The sequence below is a fragment of the Cygnus olor genome, chromosome 20, assembly GCF_009769625.2.
Source record: "Cygnus olor isolate bCygOlo1 chromosome 20, bCygOlo1.pri.v2, whole genome shotgun sequence".
NCBI classification, from domain to species: domain Eukaryota; kingdom Metazoa; phylum Chordata; class Aves; order Anseriformes; family Anatidae; genus Cygnus; species Cygnus olor.
The window spans coordinates 5,919,387-5,940,530 of record NC_049188.1 but is presented as its reverse complement, the minus strand read 5'-3'; the positions used below and the strand labels follow the sequence as shown (position 1 = coordinate 5,940,530).

General features: G+C 44.6%; 2 protein-coding genes across 3 annotated transcripts in view; both read right to left on the bottom strand.

Moving 5' to 3' along the window:
* Positions 1 to 1,723, bottom strand: part of TPST1 (tyrosylprotein sulfotransferase 1) — a 35,033-nt gene extending 33,310 nt beyond the window's left edge. The window contains exon 1 of one of the 2 annotated variants that reach the window (XM_040532184.1): positions 1,427 to 1,723. The gene's annotated coding sequence lies outside the window, so the exon portion shown is untranslated. The remainder of the gene's footprint in view (positions 1 to 1,426) is intronic. The other variant, XM_040532174.1, reaches the window with a different exon arrangement.
* Positions 1,724 to 9,950: 8,227 nt separating this feature from the next.
* Positions 9,951 to 21,144, bottom strand: part of LOC121057684 (CGRP receptor component) — a 31,778-nt gene continuing 20,584 nt past the window's right edge. The window contains exons 5-6 of the mRNA XM_040532186.1: positions 20,262 to 20,319; positions 9,951 to 12,023 (exon numbers count right to left, since the gene is read on the bottom strand). Coding sequence (XP_040388120.1) covers positions 11,880 to 12,023; positions 20,262 to 20,319 — 202 coding nt within the window. The 3' untranslated portion in view covers positions 9,951 to 11,879. The remainder of the gene's footprint in view (positions 12,024 to 20,261; positions 20,320 to 21,144) is intronic.

The following is a 21,144-nucleotide window of genomic DNA, read 5'->3' as shown; positions in this document are numbered from 1 at the left end:
GGGGGGTGGCCCCACGCTGGCCTGGGGTGAAGGCAGCTGCTCCCAAACCCCTTCCGTACGAGGCCGATCCTGCACTGCCTAAATGCTCTTGTATGTACACAAGTGTAGGTATGTGTAGAGTATATACATAAAGTGTATACGTGCACATCAGTGTGCATATGTACAGGTCTAAGTGCATATATGCATATATAAAGTATGTAGTATATGTATAGATTTAAGCGTATGTTTGAAAATATTATATATACATTTATACCAATATATTATATATAATATAGAGAATATTTTCAGGCATTTCTGTGCACTTAGGTATACATAAATGCATTTTAATTTGAACACAAATAGAATGTAAAGAACATACATATGCATAAATGCATTTATAAAAATAAAATATAATTGTGCACATGTATATAAATAAATAAATATACATATATAAAAAAAATGTGACCTGCCAAGTAAAATCCCCTCAGAGCCAGCAGATGCGGGGGCAGGCTCAGCCCATGCTGCCTATGGCGGACTCTCCCCAGCCCAGCTCTCGTTCCCACTTTCCCACCTCCAGGAGGATTTTCTGCCCGGGTCTGTGCTGCCGTGCACCCACCCAGCCGCTCTCCCTGCTCCTCCGTGGGGTCAGGAGACAAGCAGATGGGGAAATAAGCTCGTGCAGGGGGTACAGCACGAGATCCCCAAAGCCACCAGTGTTGGGGATGCAGCCCCTCTGCTGCCAGAGCTGCCTCACAGTCCAAATTGCCCAAATGTTCCCACAGGCACCTTTTATCAGCACAGCACCGACACTGGGTGGCTGGACGCAAGCAGAGCAGCCCTGACTTCTCCTCCAGCAACTACGAAAATGTGACTGCGAGCGACTCCGATGAGCGCAGGAGGAAGCCTGCCAGTGTCTGTATTTGATTTCTTACCTAAACTCCAGCCAGCTTACTGCAACATCAGCTTGGAGCCATAAACCACGAGACAAGCAGCGTAAATCAATGTGGCCAACAGACCCGAGGAGGAAAGGGGCTGTGCTCCGCGCTTTCTGGATCAGGGAGCAGCTATCCGTCGCGGTGACGGTTACCTCGGAAAATCCTCGTACTGATTTTCTCGTTTGCAAGCACAGCGAAGGGCCATGGAAAGCTGCCTCCATGCAGCGTGCCTGGAGGTGCTGGGATTTGCTTCCCCCCGGGGTCGAGCAGCAAGGGCAGCCGCACACATCACCACCGGAGCGAGTGACGAATGCGGAGCCTCGAACAGCGGCGCTCAGCCCCTCCTGGAGAGCCGCAGGGCAGGAGACATGGCGGGCAGGCGCACGGCGTCCCCACCCTGCTCACGGGCCGAGCAAAGTCCACAAAACCCCATTTCCATTCATTTCCCCCTCTACATCCCCTCGCGACGCTGCAGCAAAACCCCAGCACCCGACTCGCCGACCCCAACTCACCGCGCTGCCGAATTTCACCTTTTTCAACTTAAACGGGCGATTTGGGCTCCCATCAGCGGCAGCTCCGGGCAGTCCCTGTCCCCCACACTGCCACCGTTCAATGAATTCCTGCTCGAGGGCTGGGCGCAAAACAGCAGCCCGACTGCAGGCAGCTTGGACAGGGGACCGGGCTTAAGGCGTGCAGAGTCCTCGCGCTGGTCCTTGGGTGCTCCGCTCCCACCAGCTTTCTCTTCTCCACCCGCTTTTATAGGAGCCGGGTAGCTCCTGCTGGCTCGAGGCACACTTATTATAGCGACTGCTCTGACCCATTTAACCAGCGTTAAATAATTTCTCAGTTCATTGTCCTGCAGAGATTAGTTACATGGAAGCATATTTTAATGATTAACTATTGGGCTCTGCTGAGGCCCCAGCAAAAAAAACGGCAGCGTACGGGGCCCCCACCCCCTCCTGCCCCCAGCACCCCGTCCTATTGCCCCCCCACTCCAACATCTCTCCTTTTCTTTCGAGCCCCAGCCCCCGGTGGGGTGCATCCAGCCCAGCCGGGCTCTGAGGGAAGGCTCCAGCTCCCGGCACTGCAGGCAGAGGCTGGGAAAAGCTCTAAAAGCAGAGCCCGAGCAGGAAGAAGCAACGTGAGCTGGGCGGTTTGGGGCTGGATTTGCCTTTTGAGCCACTTTTGGCTCTTCCAAAAGGGGGGCATCGATCCCGTGCAACCAGCGTGAGAGGGAGATTTGTCCAAATCGTGCTTCACCAGACCAATGCTTGGCACTAGGCCTGAAGGGGACAGACGGGGATTTCGCCCACTTCCCAGCTCTGTCCCTGCCTTTCCAGAGCAGCGATCTCGCTCCTTCACCTCCCCAGAGCTCTTCTTCACCAGTTCCCTGGAGCAGGAGGGGAAACCGAGGCACAGGGAGACCAAGGGCAACCTGCAAGCTATGCTGCTGCTTTCACACAGCCTTTGGCCACCCCAGGAGCGGGGCAGGGACCCCTCTGCCAGCCTTTGGGAGCATCTTGGGGCCGTTTCCAGTGCTAGATCTGCAGATCCAACCCACCTTCCCCACCAGCTGAAACCTCCACGGGTTCGCAGTGCGTGGGCAGGGGCCCGGCCGCTTTCCGCCGAGCCCCACGCAGAGCCAGGACATGGGACAGGCAAGAGCCGGGTGTTTGAGTTGGCCTGAAGCAGGAGCCTCGAGCCCCAGCCTCCGGTCCCTCTTCTGCCCCAGGCTCCCCTGGGGAAGCCCATTCACTCCGCAGCATCAGCAGTTTGTGGGGGGGGAAAAAGGAGCAGACCTGATGGAAGGAAGCGGTTGAAATCCCTTCGGGTTTCTGCGCTTCCTCCTCCTTCCTTCACCTCCGCCTGCTTCGTGCCGAGAGCACTTCAATCGCTGCGTGGCCGCTGAGGTTTCTACGGAAATCAGTGAACAATACAAAAGGGAAAAAAATAACCTTTGTTGAATGGAATGAAAGAAAAAACAACAACAACCGTGTCTTAAAACGCCACACAGCAGCTTGAGGCTTCCTGCTGCAGCTGGTGGGGCCAGGAGGGGCTGGCACCATGAGCCACGCAGTGACAGCGGTCACTGTCCCCATGGGACAAAGCAGTGGGAGGGGGTCTGGGGCAGGGCTCGTAGAGGCACCACGGTGAATTTCCCCTCAACCCCAAAGTTTTCTGGCCACCCGCGATGCTGCAGCACTCACCGGGTACCCGTCAGGTAACAGCACAGCAGGAACCCCAGTGCGAAGCGGAGCGGGAGATGCTCGAGCCGCAGCTGGATTATTTTAACAGCTCTGACTTTCTATTCTCGGATCCGTTTTCTTGACATCCTCTGGTCCGGAACAGAATGGGTTTGAGCCCCGGCCTGGCAACCCCTGCTGAACCCAACACAGGGGGGCTGCTGCTTCCCAAACCTGACCCCCTCAACACGAAAACCTGCGGCTGAGTACAGCAAAGCTTTGCCTGTACTCGGATGGGAGCACTACGGGACAAAACCCAGCGAGGAAACAGTGAACCAGCCGCAGCTTAAGGAGCAGCACCCAATTTGTATTTTAATCCCATCTCCAAAGAGGAAAATGCCAGAGAGCTGGGGGGGAAATGCCATAGCTCTGGCTGGGGACCTGCATGCCACCCCGTCCCCAAGGACAGCGGGGAGGCTTTGGGGTGGAGGCTCCATGAGCCCTCCAGCCAGTAGCTGGTTTGGGGTTGTTTTTTTTGTTGTTGTTTTTTTTAAACGAACAATGAAATTCTGCCTGGCCCCACAGAGGAAAAGGGCTGGGGTGATCGCTGCCAGCTTTTCTTTAGCAGCTCTGCAGGGTCCGGAGCAGGAGGGGGACTGGACTAATCACATGCAGCGGGCTGGGCGGTGAAGCTGTCCATGCGAGGACACACAACCACGGGTTTTACTCCACATCAGCACGGCAAGCACATGGAAGCTGCTAGGATTGGGGCTGGAAACAAAGAACCATCCGCGGCATCCTGGGCTCCGAGCAGCTCCGAGCAAAGCCAGGAGCGGGGAGCAGAAAAGGGGTACGGCCACCTCATTGCTGCAGCCAGCGATGCAGGAGGGGCTGGGCGAGAATTAAATTGCTTTGCAGCCAACACTGCCATCGCAGCCTGGAGGATGCTTGCTCTTCCCCTGCTTGTGTGTCCCCCAAGCCCTCCCTGCCCGGCTTTGCTGTTTGCATCAAGTCCTTCCCCAGGAATTTTTGGCTTTCCCTTCTCTTTTCAGATGCTCTCTCACCCTGTTTGGCTGGTTCTCAGGCCAGCTTTATTTTAATTATTTTTCAACGTTAGCAGCATCTCAGCTACCTTTGATGGATGTTTTTATAAACACAAGTTAATAAAATAAAGATCATTAATGCATTAGGAAATTAATTTAAGCAACATGTACTGGGAGACTCTTGTTCGTGGCATGCAAAGGTTCTTGGGGTTTAACAAATGTTTCCTAAGCGCTCTGTGCATTTAAGTTGCACTTTGGCCAAAGCTCCAATTTTTCAGCGTAAGCATTTCTCTGCGCTCAATAAAAACTTTGCAGCAGGATTGCTTTCTGTGGGAACAGAAAATATTTTCTTCATCAGCGTCGGCAGCGGTTCCAACCTAAACACCGCTGCCATCGCCTCCCTCTAGGACGCTGGACGTGTCCCAGGCTACACCTCAATTTCAGCCGCTTCGAGTGGGGGCTGACACAATGTTCCTCTCGCTGGGAAGGTCACAAAACATTGCTTGTGTTTTAAAGGGTGCTGATGGCCTCTTCAGAGAATTCCCCGGGCCCCTCTGTGAGTGTGTGCGTGGGGGATTGGATGCATCCAAGCTGCTGCTGAAATATTTTAAAGAGCTTTAACATCCCAAAGACAACCGGTTCCCTGCCTGCCTTGACCCCAAATCCCCTTCCCTGTCACAGCATCCCACCTGGGATCAGGGATGCTGGTTCTCGACCTCACAGAGTGGCACCGGGAGCCCTGTGACACCAAGCTGCTGGGGCAGAACAAGGGGCCTCGGGGCAGGAGCACAGCGAGCAGACCGGGGCATTGCTCTCACCGGGGAGGCTGAGGGCAGGATGCCGATTTTGGGACTCACCGTTCATTCGTCTCCCAGCATTTCGGGTCCTCCATCCATGCTGCTCGGGGCAGGTCCAACACACGAGGACCAGGAAGGACGAGTGGGAGCGAGGGCCGGGTGGATCTGCACGCCGACAGCCGGGGTTCCCGTTCCCCTTCCTCTCCCTGGAGTCCTGAAAAAAAGACCAGGCAACCAGGCCTGCCTTAGCTCTGGCTGATCCCTGCCCCTGCTCCCCAAGTGCCCCTTCCCAAATGTCCCCAGTGTCACCTGCTCGGGACCCAAACTGACTCCTGCCCTCCCTGTGTTTGGGCCAATTCGCGCTGGATGCTCCAGCATCTGTGCCAAGGTCGGGAGAGCAACGCCCATGTATGCCAGCTCAGGATCTGTCCCACGATTGCCTTTTAAACATGAGAGGAACCCGCGTAACTCAGCTTTCCTGCGTAACCACGACCCTTTGATTCCACAGGAGCTGCTGGATTTATGTCAGGACAAAGCGCGACCGTCCCCTGCTGAGGATGGCGGCCACCAGCCCTGCCACGTTGGCGCTTGGCTTCACGGCTCAGCCCCGTCCTCAGACTTGATCTCGTGCCCGAATCAAGAGCACAGATGTTCTCATTAGAAAATCATTTCATCACACAGTTCAACTCCCCGTTATCGCTGTTACGAGGGATTTGCAGCCTGTGCAGGACATGCCTTTATGGTAGGGTAATTCCCAGGGACACGAGGCCGTGAAGTCTGGCACTCCTCTCCCTGCGAAATTTGTAACTCGACTCTGTAAGATCGGCAGATCTGCAAGTACACGGTCACGCTGGGATGATGGAGGGAAGGGGACAGCCTCTGCTTTGAGCAGGGAGCCCGTGTGCTTGGTACAAAAGGCTCCCTTACCTGCCAGGATGCACAAAAACCCCACAGGACCTTGGGCACCGCTGTGTTGGTGGCTGGTGCCAGCCTGGCTGCGAGCCCTGGTGACAGCCCTGCCTGTGCCCAACTGATGCCTCACCTGCCAGTCCCCAGGGCTCTCCAGTAAAAAATTAAAAAAAAAAAAGTAATTCCTTTTGGCCAAAGAAGAAATTAAGGCAGAGAAAAGAGAAACGACTTACCTGGTGTTGCAGGCCCACAGCAGCGCTGGTGCTTGCTGATTGACCGCTCTCTAACTCCCCTCCCCTTTTGCTGTTTGGGTGATGCCGAGACCTAAAGGAAAGCCCCCAAGGTGGCAAACGCTGACCTTGTGGTGTGGTCCCCTCCCACACCACCTCGCTGCCTGAGCGCTGCTCCATGAGCCCGTCCCAGGTGCATCTCCCATCGCCAGGACAGACGCTGCCCATCCTGCCACCCTGCTCCGCATCTTCCACCCCAATGCGGCCGAGGAAATAAATCTCTAGCCCCGAGGACGAAGGACTGACCTCCGGGAACAGCAGGGGCTGAGTTGTATCCCCTGCCCCATCACCACGTCGTCCTGCCAGTGACAGTTTGCTGCTCAGATGTAAATGTAGGGCTTTTGGGTCTGTGGGTCAGAGCACAAAGAGGCGGCTGCTGCTGCCCGACAGGTGGTGAACTTGTGAGCATCTCCTGTCTGTGCTGGACAGGAGTCAGAGACATTTCCATGAATCCTTTTCATTTACCATGAACATTACATAACCAGAAATGTTCTTAGCAGTGAGGCAGAGCTGAGGAGGAGAGAGACTGTTATTTAGACCAACTGATACAACTGAAAAAAAAAAACAGACAAGTTTTCAGGCACGGAAGGTCTTCTCCGTGCTCCTTTTGAAACAATCTGGTATCTCCCTTGCCCTGTGAGCTGGTACTGAGCTCTGCAGAATGCTTGGAAAAGGCTGGTTATGCTCAGTGCATGGAAAGCAAAGCGTGAAAAGAAAAAAAAAAAGAAAAAATGAAAGCAAAGCATGGGGCCCCAAGAGCCCCATTTCAGCCAAGCCGAGGTGCACACACGATTCCCTGATTCCCTCCATCCCTGCCAAATCCCTGCTAGGGCTGAAGGATGGAGGTGAGCAGTCACTTACCAGCACATCTGCTCAAACGCTGTGACGGCACTACCCCCTGAGGATCTGCTAGTCCTTCAGATGAACCTCGCGTGCCATTCATCACCCTGCTTCAGAGGAGAGAAGCTGCAGATCAGAACAGCCTCCCAGCGCTCCTTTAGCTTCAGCTGTTAAGATCTACCACTTGGCTCTTGGGGAAGAAAAAAGAAATCCTAGAAAATTCTAAAAGGTTGTAAAAGTGGGTCTGAGGCAGGCTGACGTGCCCGCAGGGTTTCAGAAGCCACTCAAACAACTGCAGCTCTTGGCTGAGGCTTTACAAGTGTGTGTCCAAACGCAGGGGGGCAGATTTCATGCCTGCAAAGCGAAGCATTTTGGGGAATGCAAGATGTGCTGCTTGCACCGCTGCCACGACAAAGAGCTGCTACCCCAGGGAGGCAAAGGCATGAAAAAGTTCATAGAAAATGCAATACGGAAAAAAATGTTCCAAAGCCAAAATCCAGAATCAACCAATTTGGGTTGGACTAATTCATCCGTGGCTTAACTCAGAAGGGCAGAGCATGGCCAGTGTGAACTGTTTCTATTCTGGGCCAAATTTAAGGCAGAATAGTGGCACCACGGATGAATCTGGCCCAAGGAGTAGCATTAAGCACGAAGAGAAAACGCTATGAGCACCACACAAAGAGCACCTTACACCCGCAGCCTGCAGCACGCCCTCTGTATCAGAGGAGCCTCTGCTGGAACAGGCTCAGCTCCCTGCCGTGGCTGCATCGTGCAGGACACACTGCTAATACGCAGAGCAACCTCACAAACTGCAATTCCAGGCTCAAGCAACAGATAAAACAGCGGGCACAACACAAAGTCCTGCTGAGATCCCCGTGAGGCTTTCCCTTTCTATTTTTTGGGTCAACATCCCAGAATAAAATACTCGCATAGGGTCAGAGCCCCAAGCACCCACCTGCCACACTGCACAGGGCATGGCACAGACAGAAAGAGGGGCACAGGAGAAGCCACCAGTCTGGCTGCATCTTAACCCCTAATGAGAGCAGCCTTTGCCCCTGCACTGAGGGAGCAAATGCCCGAGCATGCAGCAGGAGGCAGGGGAGGCGGAATCACAGAAACAAGGAGATCACCCAGTCCAATCCCCCTGCTCACAGCAGGCTCTGCTGGGCCTTCCCCATTCAGCTCTTGGTCGTGACAAACATGTATTTCACATGGGACATACAAATCAGGCAGGGGATGAACAAATTGGGCAGCCTGCAGCTCATCCTGCTCCCTGCACAGCCTCCAAGATGAGCAGGAATTTGCTCCAGGGCAGACGCTCACTTCAGTCTGTCCAAAGTCAGCTGTGCTCTAGTTAAACTCCTCTACTTTTATTTCTTCTAAGGCATGACAGTCCCAAAACCATGTCCACTTTGATTATTTTTAAAATGTCAAGGCTCTGCTGGCTTACAGCAGCTGCAAACGCTCCCAACGCAGTATCATGGTGTGGCTGGTTCAAAGTTTCAGGGCAGGACTCTCAGCCCGTGGAAATCAGCCCGGTTTGGCTGACCTCAAAAGCAATAGCTTGACTACGACAAAGATTTTAATAAGTAAAAATTAAGTACTTAAGTGCTAATGACAGAACCTTTTTGTATAAACACTTTTTAAGTTCAAGGCACTCCACAGATGTTATTTAACCTTTACACCAATGCTTGGATACCATTTTAATGGCTTCAATAGCATTTTTCGGTACTTCATCACTGTTGTTTGAAGACGTGCTTCAGAATAAAACCTGGCCACAGCTAAACTTTCGGAGTTCTTGGTTTGCTTTCTCTAATGGAGACTATAAACCTTTGCTTAGTAAATGCACCACAGAAAAAAAGCAAACAAAACACATTTTGCCCCCGCAAGAAAAGGAGAGCTTGTCAGGCAAATTCTGCATTCCTCTGGGGGCCAACGGCCTTGTACACAGCCCTGCCACCTCTTCACGGTGTGATCGCCACCAACGCTGCTCAACTCATTGTAGGGATTTCCTGTATCTTCAGCAAAACTCCCTATAGAAGTCTCTGCTTCCACTGTATCATCCTTTCCCAGCAGCAGAGCACAGCCATGTAGGAGGGGCAGCTCCTTCTCCTATAAAACAAAGCTTCTTGCTAATAAAATGTCTCCAGTGATGACTGTCACACCACCATCAAGGTGGCTGGCCTTCTCAGGCTTGGATTTACAAAAAGAGAAACCAAGACACATCCCGAACAGCTTGAAACCCCATATATTTTGAAGTACCAAAACAGAAGATGAATTCTGACAGCTTTTTCCCGCGAAGCACACAAAGCACAAGCGCTGCCATAACCAGAACCGTCAATCTGCCAAGACTCAAATGCACAATACGGAATAAAAATGAGGAACGCGCAAGAAATGAAAAGGCTAAAAAAAAATCATATTCACTTCTTAAATATTCAGAAAGTGCAGGGTACTCTATACTTTTCTTGTCACAATTACAACCCGAGCTTTTAAGTGCCCAATTTGCACTTGTGTTTCCTTGTATGCTTGACATGTCGTGGCGCAACAATTTCTGCACCGCCTTGTCTCCAAAAGAACTAGCAGAGCGCACTGTGCTAGGTAACTGATTAGTTCAGAAAGCAAAAAGCAGCCTTGGAAGCCAGGCAGATCTTTTATGTAATATATAGGACAGTGGAAAAACGGAATCACATAAACAAGATGACATTTGCTTTCCATAAACCATTTCTGAGTCTTGGGATTCCGAAGACCGCATCTGAAAGTAAACAGCCCAATGTGAAAAGCGTTCCCAGAGCCAGAGTAGTTCCTCACCTGTACTTAGGCAGTCAGAGATCACAGACCATAGATTTTTAAAAAGATTTCTTAATGCAACGCAGATGTTGAAATCCCAGATATCTTTAAATGTTACCAAGTATTGCATTTTCAGGAAAATTAATATTTCTGTATTTTAACTGAGACTGAACCATGCACAAATTTAATGTTTGTATCCCCACCTGGAATTTATTTCGATAAAAAGGTTAATCAGATAGCAAGCGGATAGGTTCTTGTGTCTTGTACAAACCACACACAACAGAAGATGACATGGATGCTGGCAAAAAGCCTTTATGATAAAAAAAATAAATCAGCAATTCCCAAGATGGAACATCCAAGTTCAGAGATCTGTTAAAATGTCAGTGCTGGCTAAAGATACTTGCGATCTGGTCCCATCTGCTTTTCATAAGTTTAGAACATTCTTCAACAACTTAATTTTAGAAAAAGAGTACAGATAAAAATGTAAACACTTGCAACCCAAGGCCGCAGAATGTCAAACAGCATTAATGACTGCTAAGAGCAAAATGCTAATTTTATAATTAATATCACATCATTCTGTGATATGATCTATTAATCTCTTATTTTATTGCACATCTAGAGAGAAAATACATATATATTGATGTATCACAAAAAACACTGAAGTCTTTTCCCCCTAATACTACACTTAACATACCCATTCAAAACATACCATTAGCCTTCAGCCTTGAAAAGCCCTTAATGTGAGATAAATTATGTTCAGGAAGTAACAAATATATTTTCCAATACCTTCCTTTCCTCTCCAAAGCTCAAAGCAGCTTAAAATACCAAGGAAATGCATATCATAACCCCCCCCCCAAACCAGAAATTATCATTCCCTTTCATATATGGCACAACCAAGGCTTAAAAAGGGTAAATTCCTTGTTTAGGATCACAAAATAAAACCATGACACAAGTGGGGGAAAAAAGTCAGATATTTCAATTCAAGCTCTTGTAACTCGTCTTTAAGCCAAAAAAAATCCCAGGACATACTTCAATCTTTATTTCTATTTCCAGTACATTACAACAATTATAGAAGAATGGTCTGCAGTTACAGTATAAAACCAGTGCCATGTGTAACTCATGACATTGTGTATATATACAAAAGATTTATTATAATCATCAATGCTTTCAGCACTAAATACTTAAACCTGAAATCTTTAATCAGACAAGGCTCAGTACACAGAAATTTCTCCTTCGGCCATGACTGATTTTCATTCTTCTGCACCAGATTAGGACTGAAGTGTTGACTCATTCATTTATTCCATGGTCAACAGCACATTCACAAGACTGTAACTTGTCTATATATAAATACTGGAACAAATGTTCAAAGGGAAAATATACACCTCACTCTTAATGTTCTTCTGTTTGTATTACTAAGAGCCTTAACATTACAGTCTAAAGCCTCAGCTGCTGTGAGCTGGTCCAACTCAGCTGTGTTCAGTGGCAATAAATATTTAGCTGATGATCTGGATCTACCTTTCATCAAGTATAGACTGTCAGACGTCCTTGAGAACAGCTACCCTATCAACAGATCCTCTCACTTCCATGACATATTAGCCTACTCGAAGTTGGCTGAACAAGTATCAAGCAGTTATTACTCCACGTATCGATCCCTGAAAATAGCCCTTTTCACAAACAGCTCCAAAAGTCGGCTTTGTATTGTAATCCATTCTGAAAAACAGTTGGGCAATTCAAAATCATATGAAAGCAATTATAATTATAGTACTGCTGTGATAATTAAAACATTGCCAGCTGTATATTAGCCTGCTCAGATGTACAGCTGTTACATGGGTAATGGAAAAAATACAAAAGCTTCAGACTGTCCCATCACTTCTGACAGCTACACTACAAATCCAGTTACTATCACCCCTGTATATGACAAAATGCCGAAACAATAGTGTCCTTTTCCAGGCTTTCTTGTAAACAATCGGTTCCCTCATCACCTCTGAATAACAAGAATTGTAATATATTTTACAGTGATGTCCAATACAAGATTAAACCGGTATCAAGTGAAAAACAAAAATATTAACCAATTCTCTTTTGCTGAAATTATTGCCAGCTTTGGTCTAGACACCTCCTACTTTTGGTCACCTTTGTCTTCAGTTGCCATTGCTGAGTCTCTCTGTTGTTCGTCCGGATCCCCTGGAAGGATACTGGTGACTGTCTGGAGAAGTGACTCGATCTGCTCTTCTGTTAGTCTTTCCTCACTTTCTTCTACCATCTGCAGGTAAAAAAAAAACAATCTATTGTGATCATTAAATCCACACTTCTGCCCTCACCTCCAAAAAGAAGGACTAAACTAAGCAGGAAATCTTGTTTTCAAGGGATTGAAGACATTGCAAAATGTTTCTGTAATGAGCTCAGTCAAAGTGGAAGTCTTTCAATATGTAAAAGAAAGAATGAAGAGCTCCATTGTTAACCACGACAACTGGCACTCCATAATGAGACCCTGCTTGCTTTAAAACAAGGCAAACAACACACTCGACCCAGTCTTTCCTTCCTGGTTTCTCCTAAAACCTTTCCCACTGCAGACATCAATATTTTGAGCCAGGCCTTTCATGTGGCTCATGTGCAGAGCTCACTTCCAGACCTATCTTCCTAAACTCCTGTGCTTTCTCAAAAGAACTGAAATGAGATAATCCGAGACGGGTTACCTGAAGCTTGGTATCTCATCCAGCACCTAGAAGGTAAGTAATTAGGGCAGAATAGAAGCCACCTAATCCTGGAGCAGCCATACTTATTGGAATTTATTTAAATTGCGAGATCCCCAAGTATAAAAGCATATAAAAGCTCTGAGAAACACAAAACACACTGTCACGCATCAACAATAAAATTCCATAAGATTAATTAGGGACCTACTCTCACTGTGGAGCTGTGGGAACTCTCATATCACTGCTACCAGGAAAAACAACTGCCCTAATTTATAGGCAGCTGTTAAAAGGAAAAGCTTGTCAGAGGACTGGAAACGCAAGCCAAATGAACTCTTCAAACGCAAATGAAACCAATTAGGATTGTGGAGTTTGCGATTTTCTTTTTTATGCAAAGTCCTTTAACATGTCCTTTGAAGAGCGGTGATTTATATTAATTACAGTTCCAAGTCACTGCAGGTTTAATCATTTCTAGCTGTAAATTGCCAGCTATTCAGACACTTCGTGCCTTCTAAAAACCAGAGTGGTATATTCAATTAACTACTCCCCACCTCCTCCCCCTGATGTCCTATGAGTCCTCTTTGCACAATCGGGTCATCTTTCAGCAGTCATTATTCACAGGTCCTTGAAGAGAGGAAAGCAAGCACGCTAGAATCCACTCACGCAGCAAAAGGCAGATGAATATCCATTTGCCAATGACTATTTCTGGGGACTCATCCTCAAAGGATGAAATTCTGTGTAGGGTGCCTTTCAAAGTATGGTCATTTCAGGAATTACTGTGGGACCCTGGCCTGAAAAACAGCCTGGGCTCTCGTTACTATCAGCTGTTAGAGTACATAAAACGAGTTAGAATATACTAAAACCACTCCTAACATCACCTTTCTGCATAAGCAACTGCTGCAGCTATTGAAGTGGTGTCAGATAATTGCCTTTTAGGCTACGGTTGAGTGGTGATCATCTCAGCAGGTTAACCAGCTTACCTTGGAGCAGCAACGTTATACAACGAGGTATGCTACAGTGCAAAAATACGCTCTTTGTTGCCAATACTGCAGACAAAGGCATTACTCCAGAGATGACCTATGCTGCTAAGTTTTGTAGAGGACCGTGAACCTGTTTTTTGTACTGGATTATAGTGTTGTTAATGACTGTTACATTCAACTTTAAAGCTGACAGCCCCACAGCAGCAGGATCTGTACAGATATAAAGAAAAAGCCCACATCCTTTGGACAGGCAAAATTACTTAAGGCTGAATGATTTATGTCTTAGCGGCCAGTGTCTCCTGCATTTGTTACTGCTTTCAGATCTTCAGAAAACTGGCACCTTGCCTGACTCAGATTTGATTTATTAGATCACTTGAAGTCTGCCCCTCTTCCCCATTTAAATTTTCTCTCTCCCTAGATAGCTCCATTCCCTTTCTTTGCCACACGCTTGTTACTTTACATACTTGCTTCAGGTGACCCAAGTCAAACACAAGGACTTACCAGAACTTAGATAATATAGTGATTTTTAGATTAGCACCAACTCAACTTCTGCATTTAAGACAGAATATATTTAGATGCCTAATTTCTGCTTCTTACATGCTCTTGAGCACTGAACGAGTAATTTCTAATATGAACAATCATATCTATGTCATTTGTACTGGTGGAACACGAGAGCCTGCAGGACTCACAAACGGCAGATATGCCTCAGGACACTGACTGATGAGCTCTGGTGACTGCTCTGGCAGTTTAAGAAATCACAGTTGAGCAGAAAGTTGATGAAAAAAGTAGTCTCCAGTGTTTCAGAAGCATTGGTGCTGAAACTGATGTCTAAGGTTAAAGTGTTGAGAAAAGCACCTTTAAAGAAAGATGCTGGACACTGTTCTGAAGAGCGGGTAATGCGCCTCCACATTCCCTTCCGTTGACAGATTTGTAGTCTCAGCCAGAGAGAAGCGGTAGTTTCTTAAACTGCTGCAGCAAATTCATTAAGGGCTCACACCTCTCAGTGCATCCTCGCTGCCAGCTCTTACACTGGGAGTTACTGATGAACAAAAATCTGTATTTTAGCAGGGCGGACAGCTTATTATTCAAGCTGATATTTTAGCACTACATGGCTGTGATACATTTTAGAAGTTCAAAGGATCAAAAGCATAAGTGATAATCTTTATTTTCTTTTTCTTCCTCACAGAGAAACAGCACGAGCAGTAATTTATGAAAACACAAGCAATTAGGAAGCAGAAAAGCAGCATGCTGAAAGGAAAAGCTAAAAAAACAAAGCACAGAGAACATGCAGACAAAGAGACAAATGGTATCTGTTTCCCTTTAGAACAGTTTCAAGGGAAACAGAAGGTGACTCAGAAGTTTATTCTAGATTCAACAGATGTTTGCACAGCCTTCTGATTTGCAACTATAATACCTTTGCTACAGATAGTACAAGGAAATGAGGTTATGATGCTCAGAAGAGAAAAAATGTATAAGAGAAAACAGAAGAGGGGAAAAAAGAAAACTGTATTCAAGTGCTGACTTTTCCAGCAAGAATTTACCAATACAGGAAGAAATCTATACCAAAACCCTCTGCTAACCTCTAACTTGCAATTGGCTGAAACTGCTCAAGCAATGGATTCAAACTGTAAGCAGTCAGGAATGCACAGTTTATACTAGGGCAAACAAAAATGCAAATGTTTTGAGTAAGTGTATGACATAAGATATTTATGTTGGCAGTGCCACACAAGCCAAATGGAAATTGATTATTCTCACAGATGATGCCACCTGCAAACTGTAGGGTATCATCAACCAAAGCTCCAGCTGAACTGCTATTTTCAATATTCGGGGGTTGTACAACTGGGCAATGTTACAGTAACACAGTTTATAGATAAAAAGCACCCTAACGTGCAGCAAGACAAGCATGTCTCTTTCACAGGGCTGAGCCCAAGGATTTTCTTGAACACAACAAACACAGCAGGCCACGTCATCTGTGTGTCTTCTTACATAAATAAATCCCAAGTCATTACTTTTTCAGCATTCAAGTCTATATTACCCCAAAATAACTACAGTCGTATTTAGTAAATATTATAGCATATCAAAGTCTTTGATACATATATACAATATGAACTTTCTATGAAATGCAACTATGTGGCTAAGAGCAATTCAGGCCTCAATGATAACTTCTATTTCACCCAAACCGGTAACAGTTAGTTATTTAACTCTCACTACACTCTATTCATGCTGTAAGAAATTTTTATTTTTCCCCCAGCTAATGCTCTAAACAATGAAATCTGTAAGATCAAAGAAGGAATCGAGCAAGGACACAACAAAATTTTATTTGGTAGCCTAATTGGTGTTCCTACAGATGAAATAAATGGAGGCACATTCACCTTGCAGTTAGTAAATACCTTTAAACCCTGAGCACCTAGAATTAAGTTTCTTTATTGATAAAAAAAAGTATCAATAAAATTAACTGGCCAGATTTTCAGAACTGTGCAATATATGCAAATTATTCAGAAGTCGTCAAAAGCTGCTCTACTGCTCAGCTTTGAGAGTGATCCTATCTTTATGTAGAAGTCTAATAGCCAATACTTCACTTGCTTAAGCACCTTCCGTCCTTCCTCTCCAGCTATATCTCTGCACGGATTTCTAACGCAGCAAACCAAAACACACAGTCATCCATCACTAGGCTCCTGCTACAACAGAATGAAAAGAGAAATCACTCACCAACTGCTGAATTAAACTCTGGCAGATGCCTTGCTCAGTAATGTAACCGCTACTGGGAACTAGAGCTGTATTCATTAAACAAATGTGTATGTGGAATATTTTACTACCACGCAGCCTTTCCCAGCTGCACATTTTAATAGTAGCCTTTTTTAATTGAATACTATGTATGAATTTCTCAGAGGAACAAAACAACCATAATTTCCAAATCAGAACACTAACAGAATTATATTAAGGAGTAAGTCCCATTAAAACCTGCTAATAAATTCTCATGGCAGGAAGTTATTCGCAGAAGGTTTTAAAGGTTTTATTTATCAAGTAGGTATGTCAAAAAATAGCCACTAGCCTATCAAGATAATTTCAAAGATCAACAGTGGTTTTGCTATTCATAAAACAAAAGATGAAAATTTATATTCATGGTGACATGTACACATGCTTGCACACAATTATTACACTGACATACACATGTGCATACTTGTCTAGATTTTTTTTTTTAAAGTCTGTGAAACAAGGGCAAACATTTTAGGAATATGCTGTCCCTAACTATAATCATACCTTATATTTTCTGATTACCAAAGTAAAAGCAAACCGTAAGAGACTTCATCATCCTTCCTGTGCTTTCTTTTAAGCTTTCAGACTAACATTTATTTCATTTAGCCTCCTAAGGCAAGACAATATACTGCAAATGTTGAAGAATAAATAAAGCTGCACTGAAGAACTCTAAAAAAAAAAGTTCTGGAAGAACTGAGAAACTCTCAAGAATCAGTAATATTTGATTGGTAACAAACCTCAGCATCACCGAACAGAATCGTCTGTGGGTAAAAAGCTATTGTTTATTTGAATAATAAGCTAAGGATTCTATTAAAAAAAAAACAGTAAACCATAATAAAAAACGAAATAGGGTTCCTATCACTTCCAAAGCTATCAAGCCCATAATTTAACTCCAGTGTAGGAGTACTTATTTTATGAGAAAATGACTGCTAATTCCTCCTTTAGCAGTAATTCAAAATAGTTCAGCAACAAAATGCTAATAAAAAAGAAAACATAAAAAAGAAGTAAAGTGAAAGACTGATTGGAAAGCAAAAAAACGACTGGATTAATGTACCTCACAGATAATTAACCAACTATGCAAAGTGGGAAGCAAAATACATTGTTGAGAAAATAAAATGTTTAGTTCCTCTAACACCTTCAATTTTCCAGAAGAGTATATTACATTATTTCCTATTCTATAATGAAAGACAATCTGTTAGGCTGGTTATGCAGAGCACACATCACAAGGTATGAAGCTCTCCAAGATGGAAATCTGGTTTTAAAAAGCACAGAATTAAAATCCACTTTTCCGCTGAGAGAGAAGAATGTGGAGCAATTTGTTCATTAGAAGATGCTTAATCTTCAAACCCATCACGGTTCAGCATTAAGTAAATCTGGACCAGTATCACGGTTAGGTCAAAATCACTGTCTTTCTTCCTCCTTTGTGAATCACTGAGCCAAGAACAACATATGTTAGAGATTAAAACAGGAGGTCAAGATAGCTGTAATGTGTACAGTGTTTTACCCAGTGGGATATGAATTAGAATTTCATGCTCTTTTTGTTGCTATTGTTGTTTGAAAATAAATCCTGGCACACAGTCCGGAAAAGACAAATATGAACAATACAGCAATTTATGCAAAAAAAAAAGTGGAAGAACTTGAGATCAAAAGATCATAGATGTTCTCTCTAATTATTTTTTTCAAAATTGATTTACTCTTTGCATGTTACTAAAGACATGGAATTTTATAGAGGGACAGCAAAAACTGAACAAGCAAAAAGCCAGAAAGCCAAAAATTAACAATCAGTAGTAAATATAACTATCCTCTCCCATCAGCTAGTAAAAGCATATCAGGTAAATTTGACTCCATTCCATGTATAGGCAGCACTGATTAGAAGTTTGAGGCATCAAAACTATTTGAGCAAGGGAGAGAGAGACATATGGCTGGTGTGGTGTTTTGCTTAAAACTGTTTTTTAAAAAATAAAATCGATTTGGCTATGTCGTATGAAACTGTCAGAAATTCTCGACATCATTTATTCTAATTTCAACTTCAGGATGGACTCAAACCTTCTGAGTGACAGGGACAAGTACAATGAAAAGTGAATCAAGGCAATTTTACATCTAGCATTCACTTCTCCGTAGGTTGTCTCTCATCCTGCAGTGACTAGACTTGCCTGTATGAAATCTGCGTATGGGTAATCTTCTCCCTACTGACATCAAAGAAACAAATGCTGTTAAGCCTCCACAGCTCTGTATTATTTTACACTCAAAGACGCTCTGGGAAGACAGGGGTTTTCAAAGATGCTGCACTGCTACAATCTCTTTCCCCTGTCCTCACCAGAAAACAAAATGATTGATCACAGCAACCCCAAAGCGAAATCATTTCCTTCCTATGGCTGCTAGTCTCAGTATTTCACCAACAAGAATGGCCTGCAGTTTCCTAGTAGTTATTTTGTGCTCAAAAGACTTTGATGTGCTTTGATGAAAGACTTAGGTACTGCAATTTTGGGGCTGCTTAATTTAACACAGTGTTAACAATCCAGTCAGCCTAGTCTACTGTAATACTAGTTTTGGAGAAACTTGCACTGGAAATTAGAGGGGTATTAGAATGTAACAGAAGTAACTGTATCCCCAATATTTTATGGCTATACACATTCAGACTAGTCCCCAAATGTATTAAAATTACAATTTATACAAGTTGCTTTTGAGAAAGGTTACCTATCAGTAATGGGCTGATACCGAATACAGATACAAGAATAGAGGTCTGTAGGTTTTAGCAATGAGTTCTGCCTAATTTCGACATTACAAACCTGAAAACATCTGAAGTACGACTTTTTTTCCCCCCCCAGAAATCTGACTTTTAATATAAAGGCCCAATTTTCTCATACCTGCCTCCTGGGCTTCAAACATGACACAGCAACCAAACTTTTTTCAATATTTCATTGTTAGGTTAAGATAAGATGAACTGAGGGGAGGATGGAAAAGAGAGACAAAAATGTTGTTACCTGAAGGCCACAAAAAGATTACTGCATTTCAGGAAGGCAAAAAGAGACAAAATACTGCCTACACAGGCACGTAACGCATCTATGTCTGCAGCACACAAAGCTAACCAAGGTGTGAGAGAGGCTCTGCACTGAGGCTCTACATCATCGCTTATGAATAACTTCCTAAGCAAAACTCATGAAGCCTTAATGCTCTTGGTTGGGTTGCTGACAAGATTGACACTGATCTCTTCAACAACAGAACACAGAACTAATTCCTTGACTAGAAGCATTGTTGTACGAGATGCCTTCAGCATTACAATGTCTACTCCTTGGCTACGAAAGAAAAACGGTCCTACTGGTATCTCTTTAATCCTTCCTTTTTTTCAGCAAAATATGACCCTGTTACTACATAATTAGTTTCAGGGTATGCTTATAAACAGAGGTTCTCAATGTAAGAGATCTTTATTAAAATATCCTTAATATAATAATCCTTTATTACGAGACTTTTTTTTTTTTTTAATCCCAAAAGAGATACTTCAGAGAATACAGCCCATTTATTGCTGCTTTGCAACAATCTTTCTTTACATCAGAATTATGCTTAACAGATCAATGATGGCCACTTTCCATCAGGAAGACCGCTTGTATCTATTTCTTGTTCTGTACAACTGCTCAAAACACCGTATCTGTCATTACCCCTTCCTTTTCAGAATGTTTGATTTTACTATAACATAAAACCCTGCCATAAAAACAACTATGGCATGACAGTCGTTAAGAAGGGAAGTGCTTGATTACAGAGCAGCAGCAAAAAGTCTTAGGTAAATATATTCTTACTCACAATACTGTAACTAACCTTTAATGATTCTGTTCAGCATTTTCAATATGTGACACTGAAGCGAACATAGGGGTGGGGAATCTGTCCAAGAGAAAGATGGGGAAGGCTCTAAGGGAGGTCTCAGAGAGGAAGCAGTTGGGACTACAAACCATGAACGTAAAGATGTGTACAAAGGGATACGTTCAATCACCGACCATGAGAAAATAATTATTCAACTGATCCTCACAGTTAAAGCTGCTTTCGTTTAAGCTTTGAGCAGTTAGGAGCATTGTTACTTACCAGCTGTATTTCAACTGCTGTCACAGGCCTGTGGTTAAGCAACTGCAGCTTTTCTGCTCTGTTTAGAAACAAAGAGTAAAACAATCTGCATTACTACATAATTTGAGGATCCCCCCAAACAACTGTTATGATGCAAATACATTCCTCATAATTTAGGGATGAAAAGCCACTGCCAAGGAGAATTCAGACAGGGTCTGCAGTGTGGTTTCCTACTTTAATTTGCATATTTTAAAAAAGAGCAATTCCTTGTGTGTTTAAACATATTGCTGTTGCCACCTATAGTCTAAGGTGGCAGGGCAAAGGCCCTTAGATCATTACAGTACAAGCATTAACAAATATGCACTGTTACTTTTAATTGCTGCACAGAAATGCGAAACAACTTGCCAAAGATCACAGAATCTTTTACTATGAACAAATGACCACAAGAACAATTATCATACCTAAAAAAGTTGCAATCCATCCGTCAAATGGCAATAATTTATTTGTTCTCTTAGCACACAAGAATTGCAAGGTTAAAAAAAAATTAGCTCGAAACCACAGAGTCATTTGTACTGTCTGCAACCCACACAGTTTATGCCAATGCATTTTTTCTTACGCTATTACAATGGGCTAAGGCCATACTGAGGCACTTATGCCTCTGGGCAAAAACAATGGCTTCGAGTCCTGTGTTCCCATGCAAACCCTGCTTCCAGTTGTGTTTCTACAACTGGTGGGAATCGTGCAGCAAACCAGCTGGGGGACTGAGGTGGACTGTAAAGACAATCATAGCCCTCACAGCCCTCTTCTTCCTGGTTTGTTTTTAACTTGACTCACTGCAGTCCCATAAAAAGTGGTATAGCCACAATCAGCATGGCAGCAAAGATACAGAAAACGTCAAAAAAAA